Below are 18906 nucleotides of genomic sequence, written 5' to 3' on the forward strand. Positions count from 1 at the left end.
CAATTGAGTAAATCGTTCGATCGCCAAGCAAAAATGTGGACTTGGTAATGTCGGAAAATATTAATCAGCTGGGGTCATTCGGCATTAGTGACAGATTGATGAATGGGCTGTCACGTAGCCGACGTATTTCGATAACTCGAAAAAAAAATCGACTCGTTTCTGTCCTTGTAACCGCGTGCATTATTTCTTAGTTCATATATTACAGAAGTTAACAGTAACAAATGTTGATCACTGATCGAAATTCCACGTATCGAATATCGATCTGCTCCGTATATACCGGGAATTCTTTCAGGGTAAGGAAACGACTGAAACGCTTTCAATTTGATTAGAATTCCTCGTGTGAGCCGGGCTACCGTTCTGCTTTAAAGATCTCAGCTGACAGTCACTGCAAGCAATGTGGTTATCTGTCCGCGTTAAATTTAGAATGAAAAGAGAACGTGAATTATTATTCATCACCCCTCTGCTCGGCTAATTTCCACCGAATTAGGGCCTCGCCTTCTCGGTGGGTAAAGCGGCTAAAAATATCCTCAATTAACCCGAGCTCGGTTTACGTCGAGCCTACGATTTCACCCAAAAAGCCTCGAATCTGACGCATGAAATTTACACCGGCTTCCGATAGAGTTCGATAAGACCGCCGGTTTCCAGCGAGCCTCGTGTGGGAATTGCGGCATCTTTCCACCCTGATAACAAGGGATGTTGAACGACGCGGCCTTAATACAAGGGAGGATCACAATCCCCCGTGAGGGAGCATGCGCTAAATCACCTTGATCATTATGGATTCCACCATTTTCGGTTGGATTTTGGCGAAAAATAATATCAGCATCCCCGTGCAGCCGCATGAAAGCGGGGGATGCTAAAGTCGGGATTAGCAGGAGTGCCGGTGATGAGGTAAAATTAACATAAAAACCGGAGTAACCGAGGCAACGAAGGTGGGAGTAAGTAGTAACGCTTCCATTCTGTTTAATTTACTCTTTCGTTAATAAAGCGCGAAATATTTTTTCAATCAGTTCGATAATTTCGAGTTAAATATCCAGCGGCACGAGTTCAGGGGCGAAATAAATTGAACCGTCATTCCATGATCCCGCATTTGATTTCCAGCTCAACAGCCCTCCCCTATTTACGTGATAAATAACCAACCCGGAAAACCTACGAAGTTGATAAATTATTCACGAGCTTCGAGTAGAGTCTATATCAGTTCCCTTGTGCCTGTCTCTGCGAACTATTGTTGTTGTTCTTTTTCTCATTCACGTATCAACTGTCATCCTTTGGACAATAATGTCATCGGTTCTTCGCTCGGTTTTTCTCACAGCATTACCGTCATTTTGATGTACGAACCGGTCTGGTAGACACGGATTTTTTTTTTTTTATCGGCAACACAAATTTGTTGTTGTTTATTATTCATGCAAGCAATAAGACAGCGTAAAATGATATGCGCTATTCGTCATTGACGTTGATTTCAAACGGCAGGAAATATTTATTGAGTGAATTTTAACTTGTCGTCTTTTTAACCGCGTAATAAAATTCTTGTTCAAAATTGTAACTACCTTTTTTTAGTAATCTACTTTGAGTGAAAATGTATCTTGGCCAAACCGAGTCAGACGCGCACATTAGCTGAAGGTCGTTGACAATTTTGAAGAGAAAGTGGACCGGGAGATGTCGCCTTTAAGGATATCCATTTAGCCGCAATGTCCCTAAGCACTCTCTTCGTTTTCATCTCTATACCCAATAAAATGAGTTTACGAGAGAACGCGCGGCTCCCTTTGTCTTCTTATCCGTCTCGGGAGAATGAATTTATTCTACTAAAAAACTCTTGAAAATATTTCGAGGTTTCGCAGCTACTTCGCAGATTTTATGCCTATCCTATTTATCGTTCAAAGATTAAATTCGTACAGGAGAAATAAAAGAAAGTAAAGTATTCGAGCGAGTTACGATTAGATGAATGACATCCGACGATTGGTAACAACGTGCCTGTACAAATTCTTTTCCATCTTGTTATTGCAAAATTTTTTTTTCTCGACATCTGCGTATCACACTTTGAATCGCAATTTCGTCCTCGTTTGAAGTACGCGCATGACTGTCAAAGAATACTTTCTTCGTTTCTCGAGCCGCAGACGAAATATTGAAAAGGAATATTTTATATATTTATACGTGGAACAAAACGCGATATAGGCATATAAAATATCATACGTACGTACCTTATTACCATTTACCAGAATTAAACGTGTGCGAATAATGTCTACATAATATATGTATAATACAAACGCGTTCGTTCCAAGGGAATTTAAAAATCTTTGCCTGGCTTGGTGAATCGTAAAAATGTGGGGTAAAAAGATTTTGCCACCGGCAAAAGATTTCCTACCACCGACTTTCATTTCTACAGGTATCGTCTTACCTCAGGTGTCTGGCATCGCGAGAGCTGCTGCAACTTGTTCCCGAAGATGTTACGCTATTGATACTTTTACTACGTCGACTTCTCAGCGAGTCGCCCAAGTTGAAAACGCCGTTCGCTGTTATGGAGAATGAGCGAAGTCTGTAGTATTCGACCCCGTCTTCACCCTCGGCCTCTTCGGCGCCGTTTATCCCGCTACGTTTCATCTCGGCGAGCATTGGCTGAAAGAAAAGAAAATTGTGGTGTGCCAAATATGAGAGAAAGAGAGAGAGAGAGAGAGAGAGAGAGAGAGAGAGAGAGAGAATCATTGGTATAGCGGTATTATTCACATGCTATATTCGTGCGGAGACCTGCAGGTCAAAGGTATCTTTGAGGAGCACACAAGTTTTGAATTATTCATAGAGATATTGTTATTGATGCGAGTGACGTGACTGGGGACTGGGACATAATGTGTCCCAGTTATCTGCGGGAGTAAGGTTTCAAACTCAATTTCAAGCTAAGCCGATACAAGTTTGCATGCATGTATGTTCAGATATATGTGTATAGATGCAGAGGGACTTGAATATCGTTAAATCCAGGCAATATAAATTATCTACATTTGAGATTCGTCGCAGAGACACATTTTAGACTTGTGTGTGAAGCTTGTTGGTATGTACACACATATGCTGTAAGTGGCTATTAATGTGAAATTAAAATTCACTTTAGCCATTTACTTTTGAACGGCTGCGCGTTCATTTTGGCGATATGAGCTACGCATATCATATTTTTAGCGAGAAAAATTTGCTTGAGGAGAGTACAATTTCGAAATTTTTAGGTGAGTTGAAAAATTAACGACGGAGCCAGGAATCGAACCTGGTATCTAGAGATGCTTCGCCGGAGACTTACTCCACTAGACCACCTAGCCGCCCTAAAATGCAGGGCGGCTAGGTGGTCTAGTGGAGTAAGTCTCCGGCGAAGCATCTCTAGATACCAGGTTCGATTCCTGGCTCCGTCGTTAATTTTTCAACTCACCTAAAAATTTCGAAATTGTACTCTCCTCAATATAAATTATCGGTAATAAGTCTGCCGCATCTTATATCACACGCTGCACGTTTTAATCGGCTTTAAAATCACGCCCGATACCTCAAACATTCGATTTATCGTCTGCCAAAGACCGACACCAGCCGGAACCCAATTCTATACGGGAGGCAATAAAAATCTCAAGACTTCAACCCGGCGTCTTCGCGTCAATTTGAATTTAGCGGCGAAGTATGAGTGGTGATAAATTCGACTCCCAGCCAGGATTGATAACGTGATTGAACGGCTGTTAACCAAGCGATTCTCTTTTCATTCTGCGTTAGTTAGTCGAAATAAAATGAATTCTCGAAAGCGACCCGAAAGGATTTTGACAATAAAACGATCGAGTAGGTTTTTAAAAACTAGCTCAAGACTCACAAATTATCAGCCCCGTAAAAATAATGTCGAAATACATTAGCGAACTTTTTGTGAAAAATTTTTTGCCCCTCACAGCAGACTATAAATTCTATAAACTTCTTGCACTTCACCTTCTCTCTTGTATTGTGTAGTGTAACCTTGCGACGCAGCCAACGGAATGAAAAGGATCGACCTAGGTTCGACGCAGGCGAACCGTGATTCTTCTTCGTTGCGTAACCGCACCGAAACCCGAGGCTTTAAAGCCATATATTATAACAACGACTCAGCGTTAGCGTAACCTGATATTTATCTGGTAACGGTACATAATTATTGCCGGATCACAAATAGGGATATAATAAGACGAAACGAGTCCTAATCAGTGCCATTGCAGAATGCCAATAGTTGATGAGATAGTTAGTGAGGCTTGACGCCGCGTCATAGCAGCTACGAAAATTGAGTTGGTCAGACATGCGGTCCGAGAAAATCAGACGAAGACGTCACTTCTGCAGACGTTTGATCAAGTATCGATGATAAACAGGTATTACGGTATGCTGCAGTGGTTTGCCGCTCGACCTATACTCTCCGGTGCGACGAATTGGAGGTTTGAAAAAAATTTATACCCGTTATCGATAATGATAAACAGCTGTAAGCGAGTATCGTGATTCGCGTGAAAGTGGAAAAAATATTGTGCACTTAGGCGCGCATAACAGAGCGACAGATGGTTACTTAAGCTCTGAAAATGGCAGACACTTTGGGGTTGCATGTCCATCAATGGAATCACGCGTAATGGATATGAAAAAAAATAACATCGAGTTTACAAAAGTATCAATCACGTGGATGTTGATACTCTTGTGGTACCTCTTCAGCAGGTATCGGAGCGTATAAATTAAGGGTCGAGCTTTGCTTCCCGGTATACGGAAACATTATGGTATACGGTACGTTACGTGGTGAAACGATGTCGTTCTCCAGTTTCTTCACCGCTGGCTACACGCTGTGCGACGTACGTCTCGTTGCAACGATAAATAAATCGGAATAAAAAGAAGTTGGATGAAAAAGTTATTTCATAGTTATTACAAATCCGAGGCTCTCGGCATAGAAAACTTTCTGCCACCTGCAGATCGTGGCGCTTATATGCTGATACGTTAATGGCGCTCGGAGTTTCGACAGGTTCCAGGTTAGTATTTTACCTACATATTCGACACATGGAACATGAAATCATGATTTCAACGTAACTTTCTTCGGCCTGCAGGGAACAGCCCTCGAAGTTCGTCCGCGCGACAAAAGGTGAAAGAGGCTTGCGCCACGTACCGATGGATTAGGGTCAACAGCACCCATCCAACCTCATCCATTCCACCACATTCTGCCTGCCTCTCAGCGTTCCAATTTGCTGAGGGCGCGAGGCCTAAACTGATTCGTCGACTACTTTTACCGATTACGTTCGCGGGTCGAAGGCACGCCACGACAGCCTTCCTTCTCTCCCCGGGCACAATCGAATCATCCTCCTTTTACCATTATTTTATTTCACTTTTTGTACCTTTCACTTGCTTTATTCCATCTCATTTTCGGTCTTGATCTCGTTTTTCTATAATGACGCAAATGCCGTATGAAAGGAAAAAAATCACTGTACACCGGCAGTGAGGTTTTTGGTTCATTCTCTAAAAGCCGCTCTCTAAAGGTTAGCAATTTCGAAAACATGGTGAATATTTTCGTTGGACTTTTCCCCCCTCGTGTATATTTTCTCTCGGTCTGCATAACGATCGTCGGTTGGTGGTTGAAGGGTGGCCCGTAAAAACGTCAAAGTAATGCAAATTCAGTCCCGAGTTCAGATGTTCCCGTCATTTAAATTCCAGACGAACATGGTGAATGACACTGACCGAGCGGTCGCGTTTTACATGGAGGACAAACGTCGCCGTTCAAAATTGAACAAAATGAAAACAGTAAAGGAAAAAATGAAGTAACCCGTCACTTACTTCACGATCTACGAAGAGGTAGGAAATTCAAAGATCAACAGAAGCGCAAAACTGAAATAGTTGGAAAATAAACAGGCGATAACCATGCCTCAGGTTAGAAAGCTTCTGCTGCGTACGTAACCTTTGGTAAAAAAGAGAAAAAGTTGAAGATAACACGTCAGATGAGAATGACTATTTCATATTGATGTGAAATTTTCTGGTTAATTCAACAAAAAGAGAGATAAGAGAATAGGATCGAATATCGCAAGTTTAACCAAGTTTTGAATACGGCAAGGATGGGTGACGTTCCGGCGTACAGCGATCTCGGCAAAGAGGCCAGAAGTATTCTCAGGTCGGGCTACCACTACGGCAAAGGCTTAATCAAGCTCGCCCTCAAAACGAAAACTGAAAAAGCTTTCGAAGTGGGTAGCGACTTCACAATGAATTTTGACGCGACTAAGGTAATTGGCCGCTCGATAAGGTTGGTTGAAGCGCAAGTTTTTCTGTGGAAATTAATCGCGCAGAGCAAACCAGAGTGTATGAACAAATTTTTTGAGATCGATATTCGTGATCTTATTATAATAATGGAATAATTAATTTTTCTAATTTCTTCAAAAACGTGCAAAAATCAAACTTCAACCCGGCCGTAAGCTCAACGTGGATGATAATGGCACGTCGAGAATATACAAGTGCTTTACATGTTCTAAAGCTCGTGATCCTAGCCTTTTTACTGCGTTCTTATTCCGCACCTTGTAATAAAAATGTTTTCCCAAGCTTGTTTTTTAAATTGTACGTGCTGCTATGCTTATCCTTTTCCGGTGTGAGAAATCCTCGAGACGATTAAGAGGATCTAAACATATTCATATCTGTACATATACCTACATAGCCGACCCACGAAGGTCAACGATAAAATTTCGTAACGCAAATTGCCTTGCCGCCTGTGTTCATTTGTGTCTCAGCTTGTCCTACATTACAAATTTTTATTTTTTTTTCTTTATTTCCGTACAAACACTGTCATACGACGAATTGCTAAGTTGATCAAAAGAATGAATCTTGTCGTCACCAGTTACGCGCATGCGTAAGAAGGATAAAAATTTATGGCTATCAAATTACGCGTTATTGTTTCATCTCCGCGAGTTCATCATTAACAAGATCTTGATTAATCAAACCCGGTGGGTTGCAGAGGGAGAAGGCGGGCTGTGTCAATCGATCGTGTTTGAGCTAGACTTCGTTATCGTCAAGCTGGGGTTAAAGCTCCTGGTAGAGTATGGCGGTGTTCTGTGGCAGATGTGAAAGTGAAACCCCAGCTTCCTGTCTCGGAAATAGAAGTCGGTCAATCATTAATCCTCAATGACGAGCGACACAAGTCTGCGGCACTAGTCAGGGTCTTTTCATTCCGAATTCTCAGGTTGCATCTGCAGAAATTCTCAGACGACGCGTAACGCTGCCTTTTCGTTGTGTCTGCAGTCCTCGGGCAGCATGGAATCCCGGTTCAAGACGAAGGATTACGGATCGTTCACACAGAGGTGGACGACCGACGGTAGTCTGACAACGCAGTACGACGTCGCCGACAAACCGTCACCTGGATTCGATTCGTACGCCGCGTTTCTTTACAAGCCTGCGGATTCCGAGAAGAGCACGAAACTCGGTCTCAGATACAAGAACGACACTTTCAACACCGGCGCAACGCTCAGTGAGTGTTCTTTTCGCGAATCGAGAGCTTGCCAAGCGAACAGAACCAGCTATAAGACAATACAGCTTTTATTCGCGATACTTAATTGAAACAATTCCGAAAATTTTGATGTTTTATTTTTAATTCGCGCGAAAGGATTAGCAATAAGACAAAGATTGCTGGGTATAATGGGAGAAGGAATAATCAATGATTTCCAAGGTGACTGAAAAGTTTTCCTTTCCTTAATTTTAATTTTACAATTCCAGGCAACGCGTTTGATGCAAACGTTCAAGTGATGGGCTCATTGGTCACCAGAATCAAAGGAATTCTGATCGGTGCCGAAGGCGTGTACGACACGGCCTCTGGTGAAATGACAAAGGCAAATTTGGGCTTCGCCTTCAACGTCGAGGACGTTGGGTTTCACTTGTCGTGCAACGACGTGCCTTACGAGTATGGCGGTTCGATTTCGTACAAAGGTGTGCTTTTAGAATTATCACAGTCAACACGATTGATCCGCGAGTATGACGATATTCATAGAAGAGACCTGCGATGAAAATAACTTATCGTTTCGATCGCTTACAATCAGTAAACTCTCAGTGGGACGCGGCGTTGAACGGCATATACGCAATGAACGGTGAGAACCAACTTTGGACCATCGGAGCCGGTGCCCGTTACAAATTCGACGCTGACTCCGCGATACGATTCAAATTCAACAAAGATCTTCAGCTGGGAACAAGTCTTCAGCAAAAAATACGCGACGGTGTCAAAGTGACTCTTTCGATGAATATCGACTGCTCGAATGTCACCAAAGGCGAGCACAAAGTAGGACTGGCTTTGGAGTTGGAGGCCTGAATTATGTATTTATGTACAATGTAATAAAGTATAAAGCGATGATGGAAGAACGAAGAAATAACTGAAAATAACACGCGCACTTCCCAGCCTGCGTAACAAACGAGGCTGCAAAGTACGAACCGTTGCTCAGCTGCTGGCTGAAAACACTCGGGTGAGGAAATTTTCTAATCGTCCGCAAACTTTTGTATACTACGATGACAAAGGTGGGTCGTTTTCGCACTTGCTTGAAAATTTGGGTATACAACCAGGTGTTATCATATTCGACAGCGGAAGACCTGCATTTCAGATGATCACGAAGTAGGTTAACATGTTCACAAATTAAATGGCAAAACAAGTGCTCACATCTTTCGGTTTGCCAAGGCGTAAGTTCCCGGGCTGCGGGTTATCAGGAAAAAGGCGCGAAGGCGTTAAACACGCTATAAAAGCTTTGATAAATTGCGGTCTAGACCTCTTTTATATTAATTGAGAACCAATCAACACGGTTCGAGCCCGAAGGTATAGGACCGCCTAATTTGCCCCAGCCGTTTTCCCGCGAGGTCGCGCTAAATTTATCTCTCTTGAGCATCTGTCAGGTTCGTGAAAAAAGCTTGAAAAACTTTTATCGCCCTTGTCTACTCACTCTGTGACGTGGGACTGCTGGCATGCTGCTCGTCCTGCAACGGTATTGTCGATGTGATGGTCCACGACCCGCAGACGCCGGACCGGCAGGACTTGTTGGACTTGGTCCTCCGGGACTTGCTCCGGGACTCAGATGTGACGTTGACGAAAGTCCGCCGGGACTAATCGCAGCAGTTCTGGTTGGACTTCTAGGAGACGGAGACAAGTGTCCCCATGGGCCAGCTTCTGCCTGAAGAAACCTGAAAATAAGCGTGATCGTCACTCCGTTGGAACTGCTTTGTTTGAAACCTTGTACATCTCCATTAGGCGGTGATTTATGCAAGCAGTTCTCTTCCAGAGATTCGGTTGACTGCCTCTTTTGAGCGGTTCTTTCGTTCCCGATGTTCGGCTATGATGAGATGCGGTACTTGTCGGTAATGTGCGACATGCCTCGCACTACTCCGCTTCTGAGATGCCTATTTTCACTCTCAGCGGTCACCAATTTCCGATACGGTCATAATGATTCAAGTTTTGCAAGGCACTTCTTTAAGAAATTATCATCCAATCCACTCGAATTCGTGGCATAAATCTGGGATACGAACGTGTGCTTTGAAACGAACATCGCTTCACCGAAACGTACGCATAATCAATAGTCGAAAACATCGGTTGAAACCATGACTTTCCTGGCTACTCAAATCCACCCAGTAATCAATAGTCGTGTCGTCAGCGGAATATCAATGCATAGTGACACGTACACTACAGGGTTTCTTATAGCTTGTCGTCGTGGCAACAGTCAAATTATGGAAATAAGTTGGCGGATAATTAGTCCATTTATGGGAATAAGTTCAGAAAACAAGTAAACATACTACAGTGTTTCAGAGTAATACAAATTTTTATTTCGCTCGCACTCGCACTCTGAAAAGCTTGTTTTGGAGAAAAAAATAAGCCCCTCAAAAGATGTTAGATCCTGTATAATCCAACGTTTATCACAGTCATTTTTGTTATGGATCGATAATAAGGAATACAATGGTCTAAACAGACCATATCAATCGATTAATCACTATTTTTTTACTCAAAAATTACAATTTGTGACTCTTCCATAACCAAACAAGCTCTTATTCCATAGAAACAGTTTCCAGACCCAAAATAACTTTTCTAGCGGCAATAAAAAAATGCTCTTATCGAAATGGCACGGAAATGGAATTTCCGTGATTTTTATCAGAAAATGCGATTTCGGCAGATATTCCACATAAACTACAGGCATCATCTTTTGAGAGGCTTATTTTTTTTTCCAAACAAGCTTTTCGGGATGCAAGTGCGAGCGAAATGAAAATTCTTCTTATTCTAAAACACTCCAGTTCGAAGAGATGCTGGTTAGGGAATACGATGAAAGACCATCGAGGCTTCCAATGTCCGAGACGACGAGCTTTGATAATTTTTTCGCAGTCACAACACAAGCAAGGAAGAACAGAGAAAATTAGCTTGCACGTTCTGTCGTCTCTCCATCCTTTCTTTCAACTACTCGATAAGTATCAGATCATATAGATATTACATTTCAAGAATATTTAATCTTCGTATCTTCTGTACCTCTTAACTTGACTCTGATGAATCCCTTCAATTGCGCAATTCGTAACTAAAATCCGACATAGAGCAAGTTTTGGAGAGAGGTTTTTATACTTGGCCTACCTCTGAAAATTATTGTTTACCTGAATCAAATCACTTGTGCATCACTTGTAGGCTCAACCCTTTGAGTGTACGTATAATGAATGTGGCCGCAAGCCGATCAAACAATTATCCTAAACTAATACTGAGATGACCAAAACCGGTACATCTGCTCTACTCCATACTAACCAACACCTTTACCTGCTTTTGAATGTAACCCACAATCCCGGACCGCGAATAGTACAATTCCAGTGGAACTCGCTCATTCGAGAAAGAGCTAACCAGAATACAGTCAGGAAACAGTGTTTACCGGTACTTGACTTGGCGTATCACTGACTGTGAAATTTCACGCTGATTGTGAGGCCAAGAAGAAGTGGATGCCTACCTGTGCAGATCTGGCGTCGGTCTGGCGACGGCGATGCTGGAGCTTCGCCTCCTGGAAGGATTCGGTGACTTGGGCCCGTCTACGGAGGAGCTTTGGCCCTGGCCCGCGGTGAAAGAAGCGTGATGAGCACGTACCTCGATCTCGCTGCTGCGCCGTTGGAAAGTTCGTTTGCTCCAGAGGCGTGGGCGGAAATCGGGGTTAATCGGCTCTGTTTTCCTAGAACCCCAGACAAGAAAGGAGGTTAGCAAAGCAGCGGAAAATGCAGGTACGACAGAAGGAAATGTGGTGTGCGGAAGCGGGTTATTAACTCGGCATATTACAGACAGACATGCCTGCTTTCGTGTAAACAGGCGAGTTCGGTGAAAGGGTGAAGTGGAAAGGGGGAGAAACGTTGAACAGAGCTCCAAACACACCGTTTAATTCTACGGAACTGCAAAAAGCCACAAAGGTTCACAGTCCTTTTACCGAGCGCGTTGTAACGACCGTCACGATCGTTCAAACCTTGTATCTCATCTCAAGAGCTTGTAACGAATTTCTTATATTGGTAGGTCAGGTGCTATGAACGAATAATTGTGATGTAAGTCTTATAATTATATAAATAGTTATACAGATCAAACTGGTCAGAAATATTGACGTGAAATTAAATAAAACAAGACAAAAAAAACTTAAAAGTAACTCTTATCTTTTCTGAGGCGTCATACGTTAAAAATAAATGTTCATCCTTTATGTTGAGTCGTCAGTCCTTATATAATATACATTTCGATTAATGTGGTAATTGGTGTCAGAATTTTCTATAAACTTTCCCAACAGGGTTCGAAGGGATTCCAAAAAAAAAAAACAAATAAATAATAAAAATTCCGTCTCGATGGTTACGTATCAATTGGACTCGTCACATTGTGTGAACATATACATGTGACGTCCAGATTCTTACAAGCTACTCAATCCAACGCTGGCAATGTTTTTGCGCGCCATCGTTGCATTTGCGTCATACTTTCGTCGGAAAATATTCATCGAATTTAGGATCAATTGCCACTCGCCTTATGCGTAACCGTTACGAGTACAAACGTATCATCCGACCTCGTAGCAATAAGCTACCGGATGTATTATGACTCGATTAATTACCATTGCGTCTTGGGGGAAATAAATTTTCGACGCAACGGATAGCTTGAATCGGTGGAAAATTCTCTTCGATCTAAATTTGTTGATGGGTACGACGAGTTTAAGAGGGATCCGTACGTACCTCGCATACAAGCGAATTTTGTTCGGTAAATTTGAGGCTCCCCGAGCTTTTGTCGGCAGTGAAATTACGTGACTAACCCAGCCGTGCTGTCACTATGAAAGGTAATAATATCGCTCGATAATCAGCGGATGCTTGAAATGATCGTAGAAATTGAAAAGGCATTGTGTAAGAGCGTATTGATTTTTCGACACTGTATTAATTTCCCTGTCGAATATTTTCCGACATGCATTTTTCGAGTCTCTCACTAAGTTTTCAATAAGTCCAGTGTTTTTATTTTCGAGAGTTCATCGCCAAACGACACCAACTTCTGTTATAACGATGGTTCGTTACACTAAAATATATCTTGTATAGGTTCAACCATTTCTACAGTAAGATTTTTATTTATGTATTATTCAGTAGTGTACGTTTTTGGATAAATAACTGATTCTCATTTGCGTCAACTTTAATAATTATACGATGACGAATAATTACAAATTCGCTAACACGAATTTGGCAACTATTAATTTTGAATAATCACACCGCAATTTTAGATCCGAGAAAAATGATACCGTCTGGTAAAAAAAGTATACTTCCACATGTTTCGGCTTTTAGTTCACGAGAGCTAATATATCAGACCACAAGAGCAAGCGCAGAAAAAATAATGAGAAAGATTTTTTCCCCGAGAGACTTTTATTTATTCGGCATTCACAATCAACCTGGCGAATCAGACGACTACGAAGATTCTGGTTTTGCTAAGGATTTGAATAACAATGCATAATTCTGGTGTTTGTCATCGCAAAGCCATTATAACAAAATTCTCGAAAAGTTGGTTCGAGGCGGACGTTTCGATCCGTGGGCATATATCCTTCACTCGATTTCACATATTCCGTATTTTTACAATTTGCTTCCCACAGCAAAATACTTTTGAAACTTATTTTCCTTGCCTTTAACATTCGGCAGCATTGCCCCAGGTCCACGTAAATTGATTTTCTCAGTGTTGTTTGTCGAGGTGTGGGAGTCGCGTATGAAGTACACGGCGGTAATTGGTCCCTCAAAAGTAAGCAGCCTTCTTCCCAGCCATTTAACAAGATATATATATATATATAAATATACATGTATATCTTGGCGACATTTATCTCTCTTTACGTCGCAACAATACTTTTTCCCGCGATAAATTTTACCCCAAAGCTACGACTCGTGGATTTTTTTCTTGGAACTACGGAGGCGAGTTCATTGGAAACTCGCTTTTGTGAAGAGAAACACGCAGAGATCGAAGCAAAGTAAGCAAGAAAAGAAAAGACAGAAATACATCGGCGTCCGCATTTTAGAAATACAATCGAGACGTACTCGCAGTTTCCGACAAGGATAGGCCAGCTATAATTTTAGCTTTACACATGTTTCACTCGTTCTTCTTTCGAAGAAATAATGTTTGTCCATTACGATGGATGAGAAAAAAAAAATAAAACATTCTCCAAACCCGAAATCTATATACGCACCGGTTCTTTTATCGCCTGTTATTGTCAGAAATAATGAAGATAAACTCGGATATACGACAGTGATTGGCTACTTCGTTCTAATATTTAAATTCAGATTTTGAAAAGTATTGCGACTGAATTCAGAAAAAATATATCTAAAACCCGTGAAATGAAATAAATTTTTTTTTAGCAGTTTGATTATCACGAGCGTGATAAATTTCGGTTCCCTTCATAAATCCATCCCCATCTTGCGATACGCTTTATCCTTTTGGGAATTCAATGGGATATGCGTCTCCGGTGCGTGATGTAAACTTTCCGTGGTAAACGATAAGAATATACATAACTCAAGCGATAGTTGGTGCGAGATAACTTGGGTTTGCATAAAATTGTTACGTTTTTTCTTTTACTTTACCTTTAATCGGGTACCAGCCAACAAGCCCATGATTTTCTACCTGAGTGATTAGTTTTAAAACAGGGTCACCATATAATATTCTAAACCCGCATGCGCGGTAATGAAATCGGTTGTCACCGATAAAAATCTCTAGTTAGATTACAAAAGTTTCTACAGTTAGAAAAATTGACCTAGAGTGATACTGCGGTAAAATATACAAGGCCTTGATTGGTGTAATTTTTTTTTTTCGTCGTCACTTTTTTCACTAGCAAAGTAGGGTACACGTATACTTATACAGGCCCGATACATACCGCGTATAACACTTTACTCGGGGGGAAAAGAAAAACACGAGATCATTAGCTAATAACTATCCTTCGATGAAGAATAAGGAAGACGGGCAGGCGGTGGCCGTGTATAAGGAAATGCGAGCATGATGTCATCGCGCGAAGGAAAACACGCCGAAGAGGGTATTAAGAGTGAAAGTAAGTTTCCGCGATAACGAGAGGATGAGAAACCCAATCGCGGCGTACTCTCTAAGCCGTAGGTAAAGACAAAGACGTACCTGGGGATGAGTTTGTCTTCGAGCAAGCTCGGCATGTCGTCCGCATCCTCCGTCAGAGCGGTGAAAAAGTCCTGAAATTTATCCGGAAAACTGCTCGGCGGGCAGGCGGTTATTGGAGGAATAACGCCACCCGGTGATCGCCGGGCCTCCGGGACGCCGGCCTGATGGTAAATGGGTAACGCCGAGGTTGCCATAAGCAGCGACGAGGTCCTCTGGTTCCGAGGCCGATGGTCTGCCCATGAATATTTACCCCCTATACCCCGAACTTCCGGCGTCGAGGTGCGAGGTATCTTGGCTTTTTTACCGATTCACATCAAAGCGTCGCTGCATTCCGACAAACTCCCCAAAAACTCGGCAAGAAGTCCCCCGCCGAAATTAGGGGATGATAATTTGTTTATTTATTTTTTTTTCTTCAACGATAAAAATAATTATTGTATGAATCGTACTAACACCAGCGAGCCGAGGTGATATTTTTGCAAATTCTTGTCCGAATGGAGTTTATAATTTTGACAACTGGCGGTGAGAGCGAGACGGGTTGTCACCACTTGCCCGTCCGGTCTTCTTGTTTACGTAAACGGATCGGGTTCATTCACTGCGTCGCAACACACAAATTGCCGATAACCTGTGGATACGCGGTATCGCTGCGCCCTTAGCGTGTTAACGCGGGTAAACACAATTTCCACCTGCCACGAATGCTCGAGCGAGACTGACTGACAAGGATACCGAGCACCGGACGACAGCGTCCCGCGAGATTTCGGAGTGCGCACGAAATTGGTTCTGCGATTGCGCGTTTCCTCACACCCCCTCGTGATTTTCTCCCATCGCATCGGGGAATACCCTCTACGGCCCGATCTATTCAATCGAAGTCCTGCACCGCCCTTGTCACGCTCAGATGAATCAAAGGACCGGTCAGGATCAGCAAATTCATCCGAATAACTCGTATTCGAATCATGAGTCATGACAACCGTGTAATTTGGCGATGCAGAACGCGTATTCGAATCCTGTGGTATTATTTATATTGTTATTGGTCGAGTCGATTCGCACTTCGTTGACCCTTTATGATCTGCATATCTGACTTGTGAATAATATCACTGTATAATACATTCTTTACAGTGCCGATTTCGTTCACACATATATATATATATATTACTTGGTAATTTTGGTAACTCGAAAAATTAGGTACACATTTGTCCATGTTTCCAGGTATAACGGTTGCCGAGAATTGGCGTCACGCAGGCATCACGTAATAACGAAACCTTAATTGCGATGTAAAAAAAAAAAAAAAGCTTAATCCCAGAAAATATTCATTTCATTAGTCCTTAGCAGACATTTGATCATTTTAAACGTTTATTTGTTTGTAATAAGAAAAGTTTATTTTAAATAGGATTACTTTTATTGAGACAATGAAAAATATCTTTTTGAAACAATAAATTATCTGCCATAAAGACTATCGAGACAAATACTATCTTGTATCCAATCTTTTTTTTTTTTCTTCAGTGTATTGTGGAAAGGTGTCTGAGTTTGATAAATGATTTAATTTTCATTTCCATCAATTTCCTTCGGTAATTAAAACTCCGCAGGATTCAGTCGTCGGTGTTTTTTCGCGATCGATTTGTTCGCGGCGCTCCATCTTTGGATTTACGTTTCAATTCTCGTTGAACCCGTCACGGACGTCGATGAAAGAACACAAAGAGTCAGTGTAACCGTATTTTGCAGCAAACACTCCACGGCACGACCGGGCATTGACCCTGGTTCGGCGGGAGGCCGAGAAGTAAACACCCCCGTTGCAGCAATCGGAAAGAAATAAGAAGCCGATGGGCTCGGCGTGTTTGCCAAAAACCTACGCGACATGTGTAATAAAATTTGTGAAGTGTTGGTATTTCAGTTTTAGAAAAAGAATTTTTGCAAGCTGCCATTTTCCATCAGGCAGTCTCCGAAAAAGAAACGGAGGGTTGATAGATCTGGCCACTCTTTCCCCCGACGATGTGGGGCTTTCCAAATTAATTAAGACTGATCGATCACCGCTCTCTTACCTTCGCCACTATTCAACGTAGTAGGAATAGCCGCGTTTCCATTAAGCAGCGACTACGACTGTTTTCGAACGCCTTCGGCCTCGTCATGGCCACTCTTCTCGGTTCACCACCCCCTTCACCCTACCCCGTGGTTTTTCCCCCTTATTTCTCCGTAGAAAGCCTTTGCTTCTTCATGTTCACGTGTGTGGATGCTATCGAACACGCGGCAGCCACGTGCCGCAAGGTTCTTCGATTTTTCCACTGGTGGGTGACTCTCATGCGTCTCCGATGCGACCTCGCTGGATCGTCTTGCACGAGCTCACATGGGCGGATCTCTAACTTTGAGAATTTCACTCGAGTGGAAAACTCAGACGCACGACCTTGGTCGATTAATTGACACGTAGGCGTAGCCGGCGTGCAGAAGCATGCTTGAAACTCTGCACCGCCTTATACTGACGGTATAAACATCAGGTAGTTAATAGATTGATAAGCAAACAGCGCGGAGTTAAGGTGTGACAATTGTTACTAGTTTAATTGGCTTCGTCAGCCCATAAACTTGGGCGACGAGAACCCTCTTCACGTGGGTGACATTGAGTCAACCTTGATGCATCATTCATTCGTCGCTTTATCGTACCCATATCATTTCGTTTCGACAAACTTTACGCGTCAAGTAAACACCATTAGACAACGGGCAGTTGCACAAAAACTTGTGCCAATTTGATGAGCTCCTCGGATCTTCCGTAAATCTCTAAAAGAACGCGTAAAACCGCAGTACTTGGTGTGATTCGCTTTTTGATCACAAGGAACTGATTCCAAACTCTTTGGAAACTCTTTCTATCTACAGTATTGCAGCCATGCCAAATACAGTTGGGAATTTTCATTCGCGCATCTATTCGGACGTTTCTAGCCTTAGAATATCTCCAGACATCATTTACGTTGCAAAAACCGTAAAGAGATTTGTTTTACTGAAATCGCACTCCAAAAGCTCATCTTGTACATCTTCACCGTGCACTTTGCACGTTACTCGCATAAAATTAACGTACTGTGCGAATCAGCTCAAACGGAGTGGAGTTTGATGGTTATAGCGGAATATTATACGGGCAGACGCAGCAGCTAAAGTGTTTTAAACTTTATTCAAACCGTGTAATCGTGTACAACGAAGACATATTTACTGTTTCGAAATATTGAGTGAAAACAACGTCGATGAAGTCTTAGCGAGATGTGATTGAAATAGTCGCGAGAGTGATGTAACGACGGTGGAAATATTAAAATTAGCTCTTTAAACTGTAGTTACGTACGTCGATAGATGTTTGACAATTCATTTTATACGTTCCGACTCCAAGAATTTCAATAAAAATTGAGCTTCTCACGACGCAAGGAATGTCGCAATATATTCCGCGCACGTAAGTTGGCTACACAGTTGTGTTTTTCCTTTTTTTCGCGAAGATGGTTTGGCGATTACATTATACTATGGAAATTCTTGTCGAAATAACCCCACAGCACGAACTATACTCCAATTACGGTCTAGAATCCTCTTCTAAGAATAGAATAGCTTCGTTAACTTATCGAAATTAGTAGGCGAATTTCTAGCCGAAATTAGCTATACCTACAATAATTTGCCGCATAATTTTGGAAGCTAAAGCTCTCACGAAATGTAATATGGCGGTATACCGGCATCACTACTGTCATGCGTGTTAAACGAATCCATACACCGAAATCGCGCGGATAAATTATTGCGAAACTAATTATAACTTTTGTGGGTGGAGAGTCGGATTTGTCTGAAATTACATCGTTCAATTAAACACGAGAGAAGCGTAAGCAGAGTCGTGAATTCTGCAGCTAATACAGCGTTTTTCATTCTCTGCCATTAATTCAGAGGAATATCACCTCTCGGGTAGGCCACAAAGTATACAAGCAGCTTGATAGTACAAAAACAGAGATTGATCAAAAAAATTTGTGACCCAAAGGTTGTTTTTTATGCGTGTAATTCGACGTGGATACATGGCAACATGCTCTTGGCAGCCTGAACAGAACTAATATGTCAAGTAGTAAACACCACAACAGGTCCGACATGATCGTAAACCGGGTGAATATATTTCGCGTAGTAAAAGTGAGGCGTCCCGTTTGATCCATCTCTCGTGGACGAAGTTTCTTACGTAAGACCGTTTGTGAGATTTCGAGTAGTATTATAAAATGTTTTTGTAAAATTTAAAAAAACGAAGCATCTGGATAATTTGAGAGAAGAAATCGTCCGAATATAAACTAAAGAATATGCTTAAACCAAATACTATAATAAATAAATCCGTTTTATGCTCACTTGGAAGATAT

At 42.1% G+C, this 18906-nt stretch overlaps 1 protein-coding gene across 7 annotated transcripts in view; it reads right to left on the reverse strand.

Annotated features, from left to right (window-relative positions):
* The window catches only part of LOC107224396 (GTP-binding protein REM 2), a 30284-nt gene extending 15005 nt beyond the window's left edge, over positions 1 to 15279 (reverse strand). For 3 of the 7 annotated variants that reach the window (XR_006906415.1, XR_006906414.1, XM_046746717.1), the window contains exons 1-4: positions 14567 to 15275; positions 10920 to 11135; positions 8895 to 9132; positions 2393 to 2610 (exon numbers count right to left, since the gene is read on the reverse strand). Coding sequence is in view for 5 of the 7 variants with exons in the window: in XM_046746717.1 (XP_046602673.1) it covers positions 2393 to 2610; positions 8895 to 9132; positions 10920 to 11135; positions 14567 to 14760 (866 nt within the window). In the remaining 2 variants the exon portion in view is untranslated. Of the gene's footprint in view, positions 1 to 2392; positions 2611 to 8894; positions 9133 to 10919; positions 11136 to 14566 lie in introns of all 7 variants that reach the window. The other 4 variants (XM_046746719.1, XM_015664429.2, XM_046746718.1 and 1 more) reach the window with 2 other exon arrangements.
* Between the last annotated feature and the right edge of the window lie 3627 nt (positions 15280 to 18906).

The sequence above is a fragment of the Neodiprion lecontei genome, chromosome 1, assembly GCF_021901455.1.
Source record: "Neodiprion lecontei isolate iyNeoLeco1 chromosome 1, iyNeoLeco1.1, whole genome shotgun sequence".
NCBI lineage: Eukaryota > Metazoa > Arthropoda > Insecta > Hymenoptera > Diprionidae > Neodiprion > Neodiprion lecontei.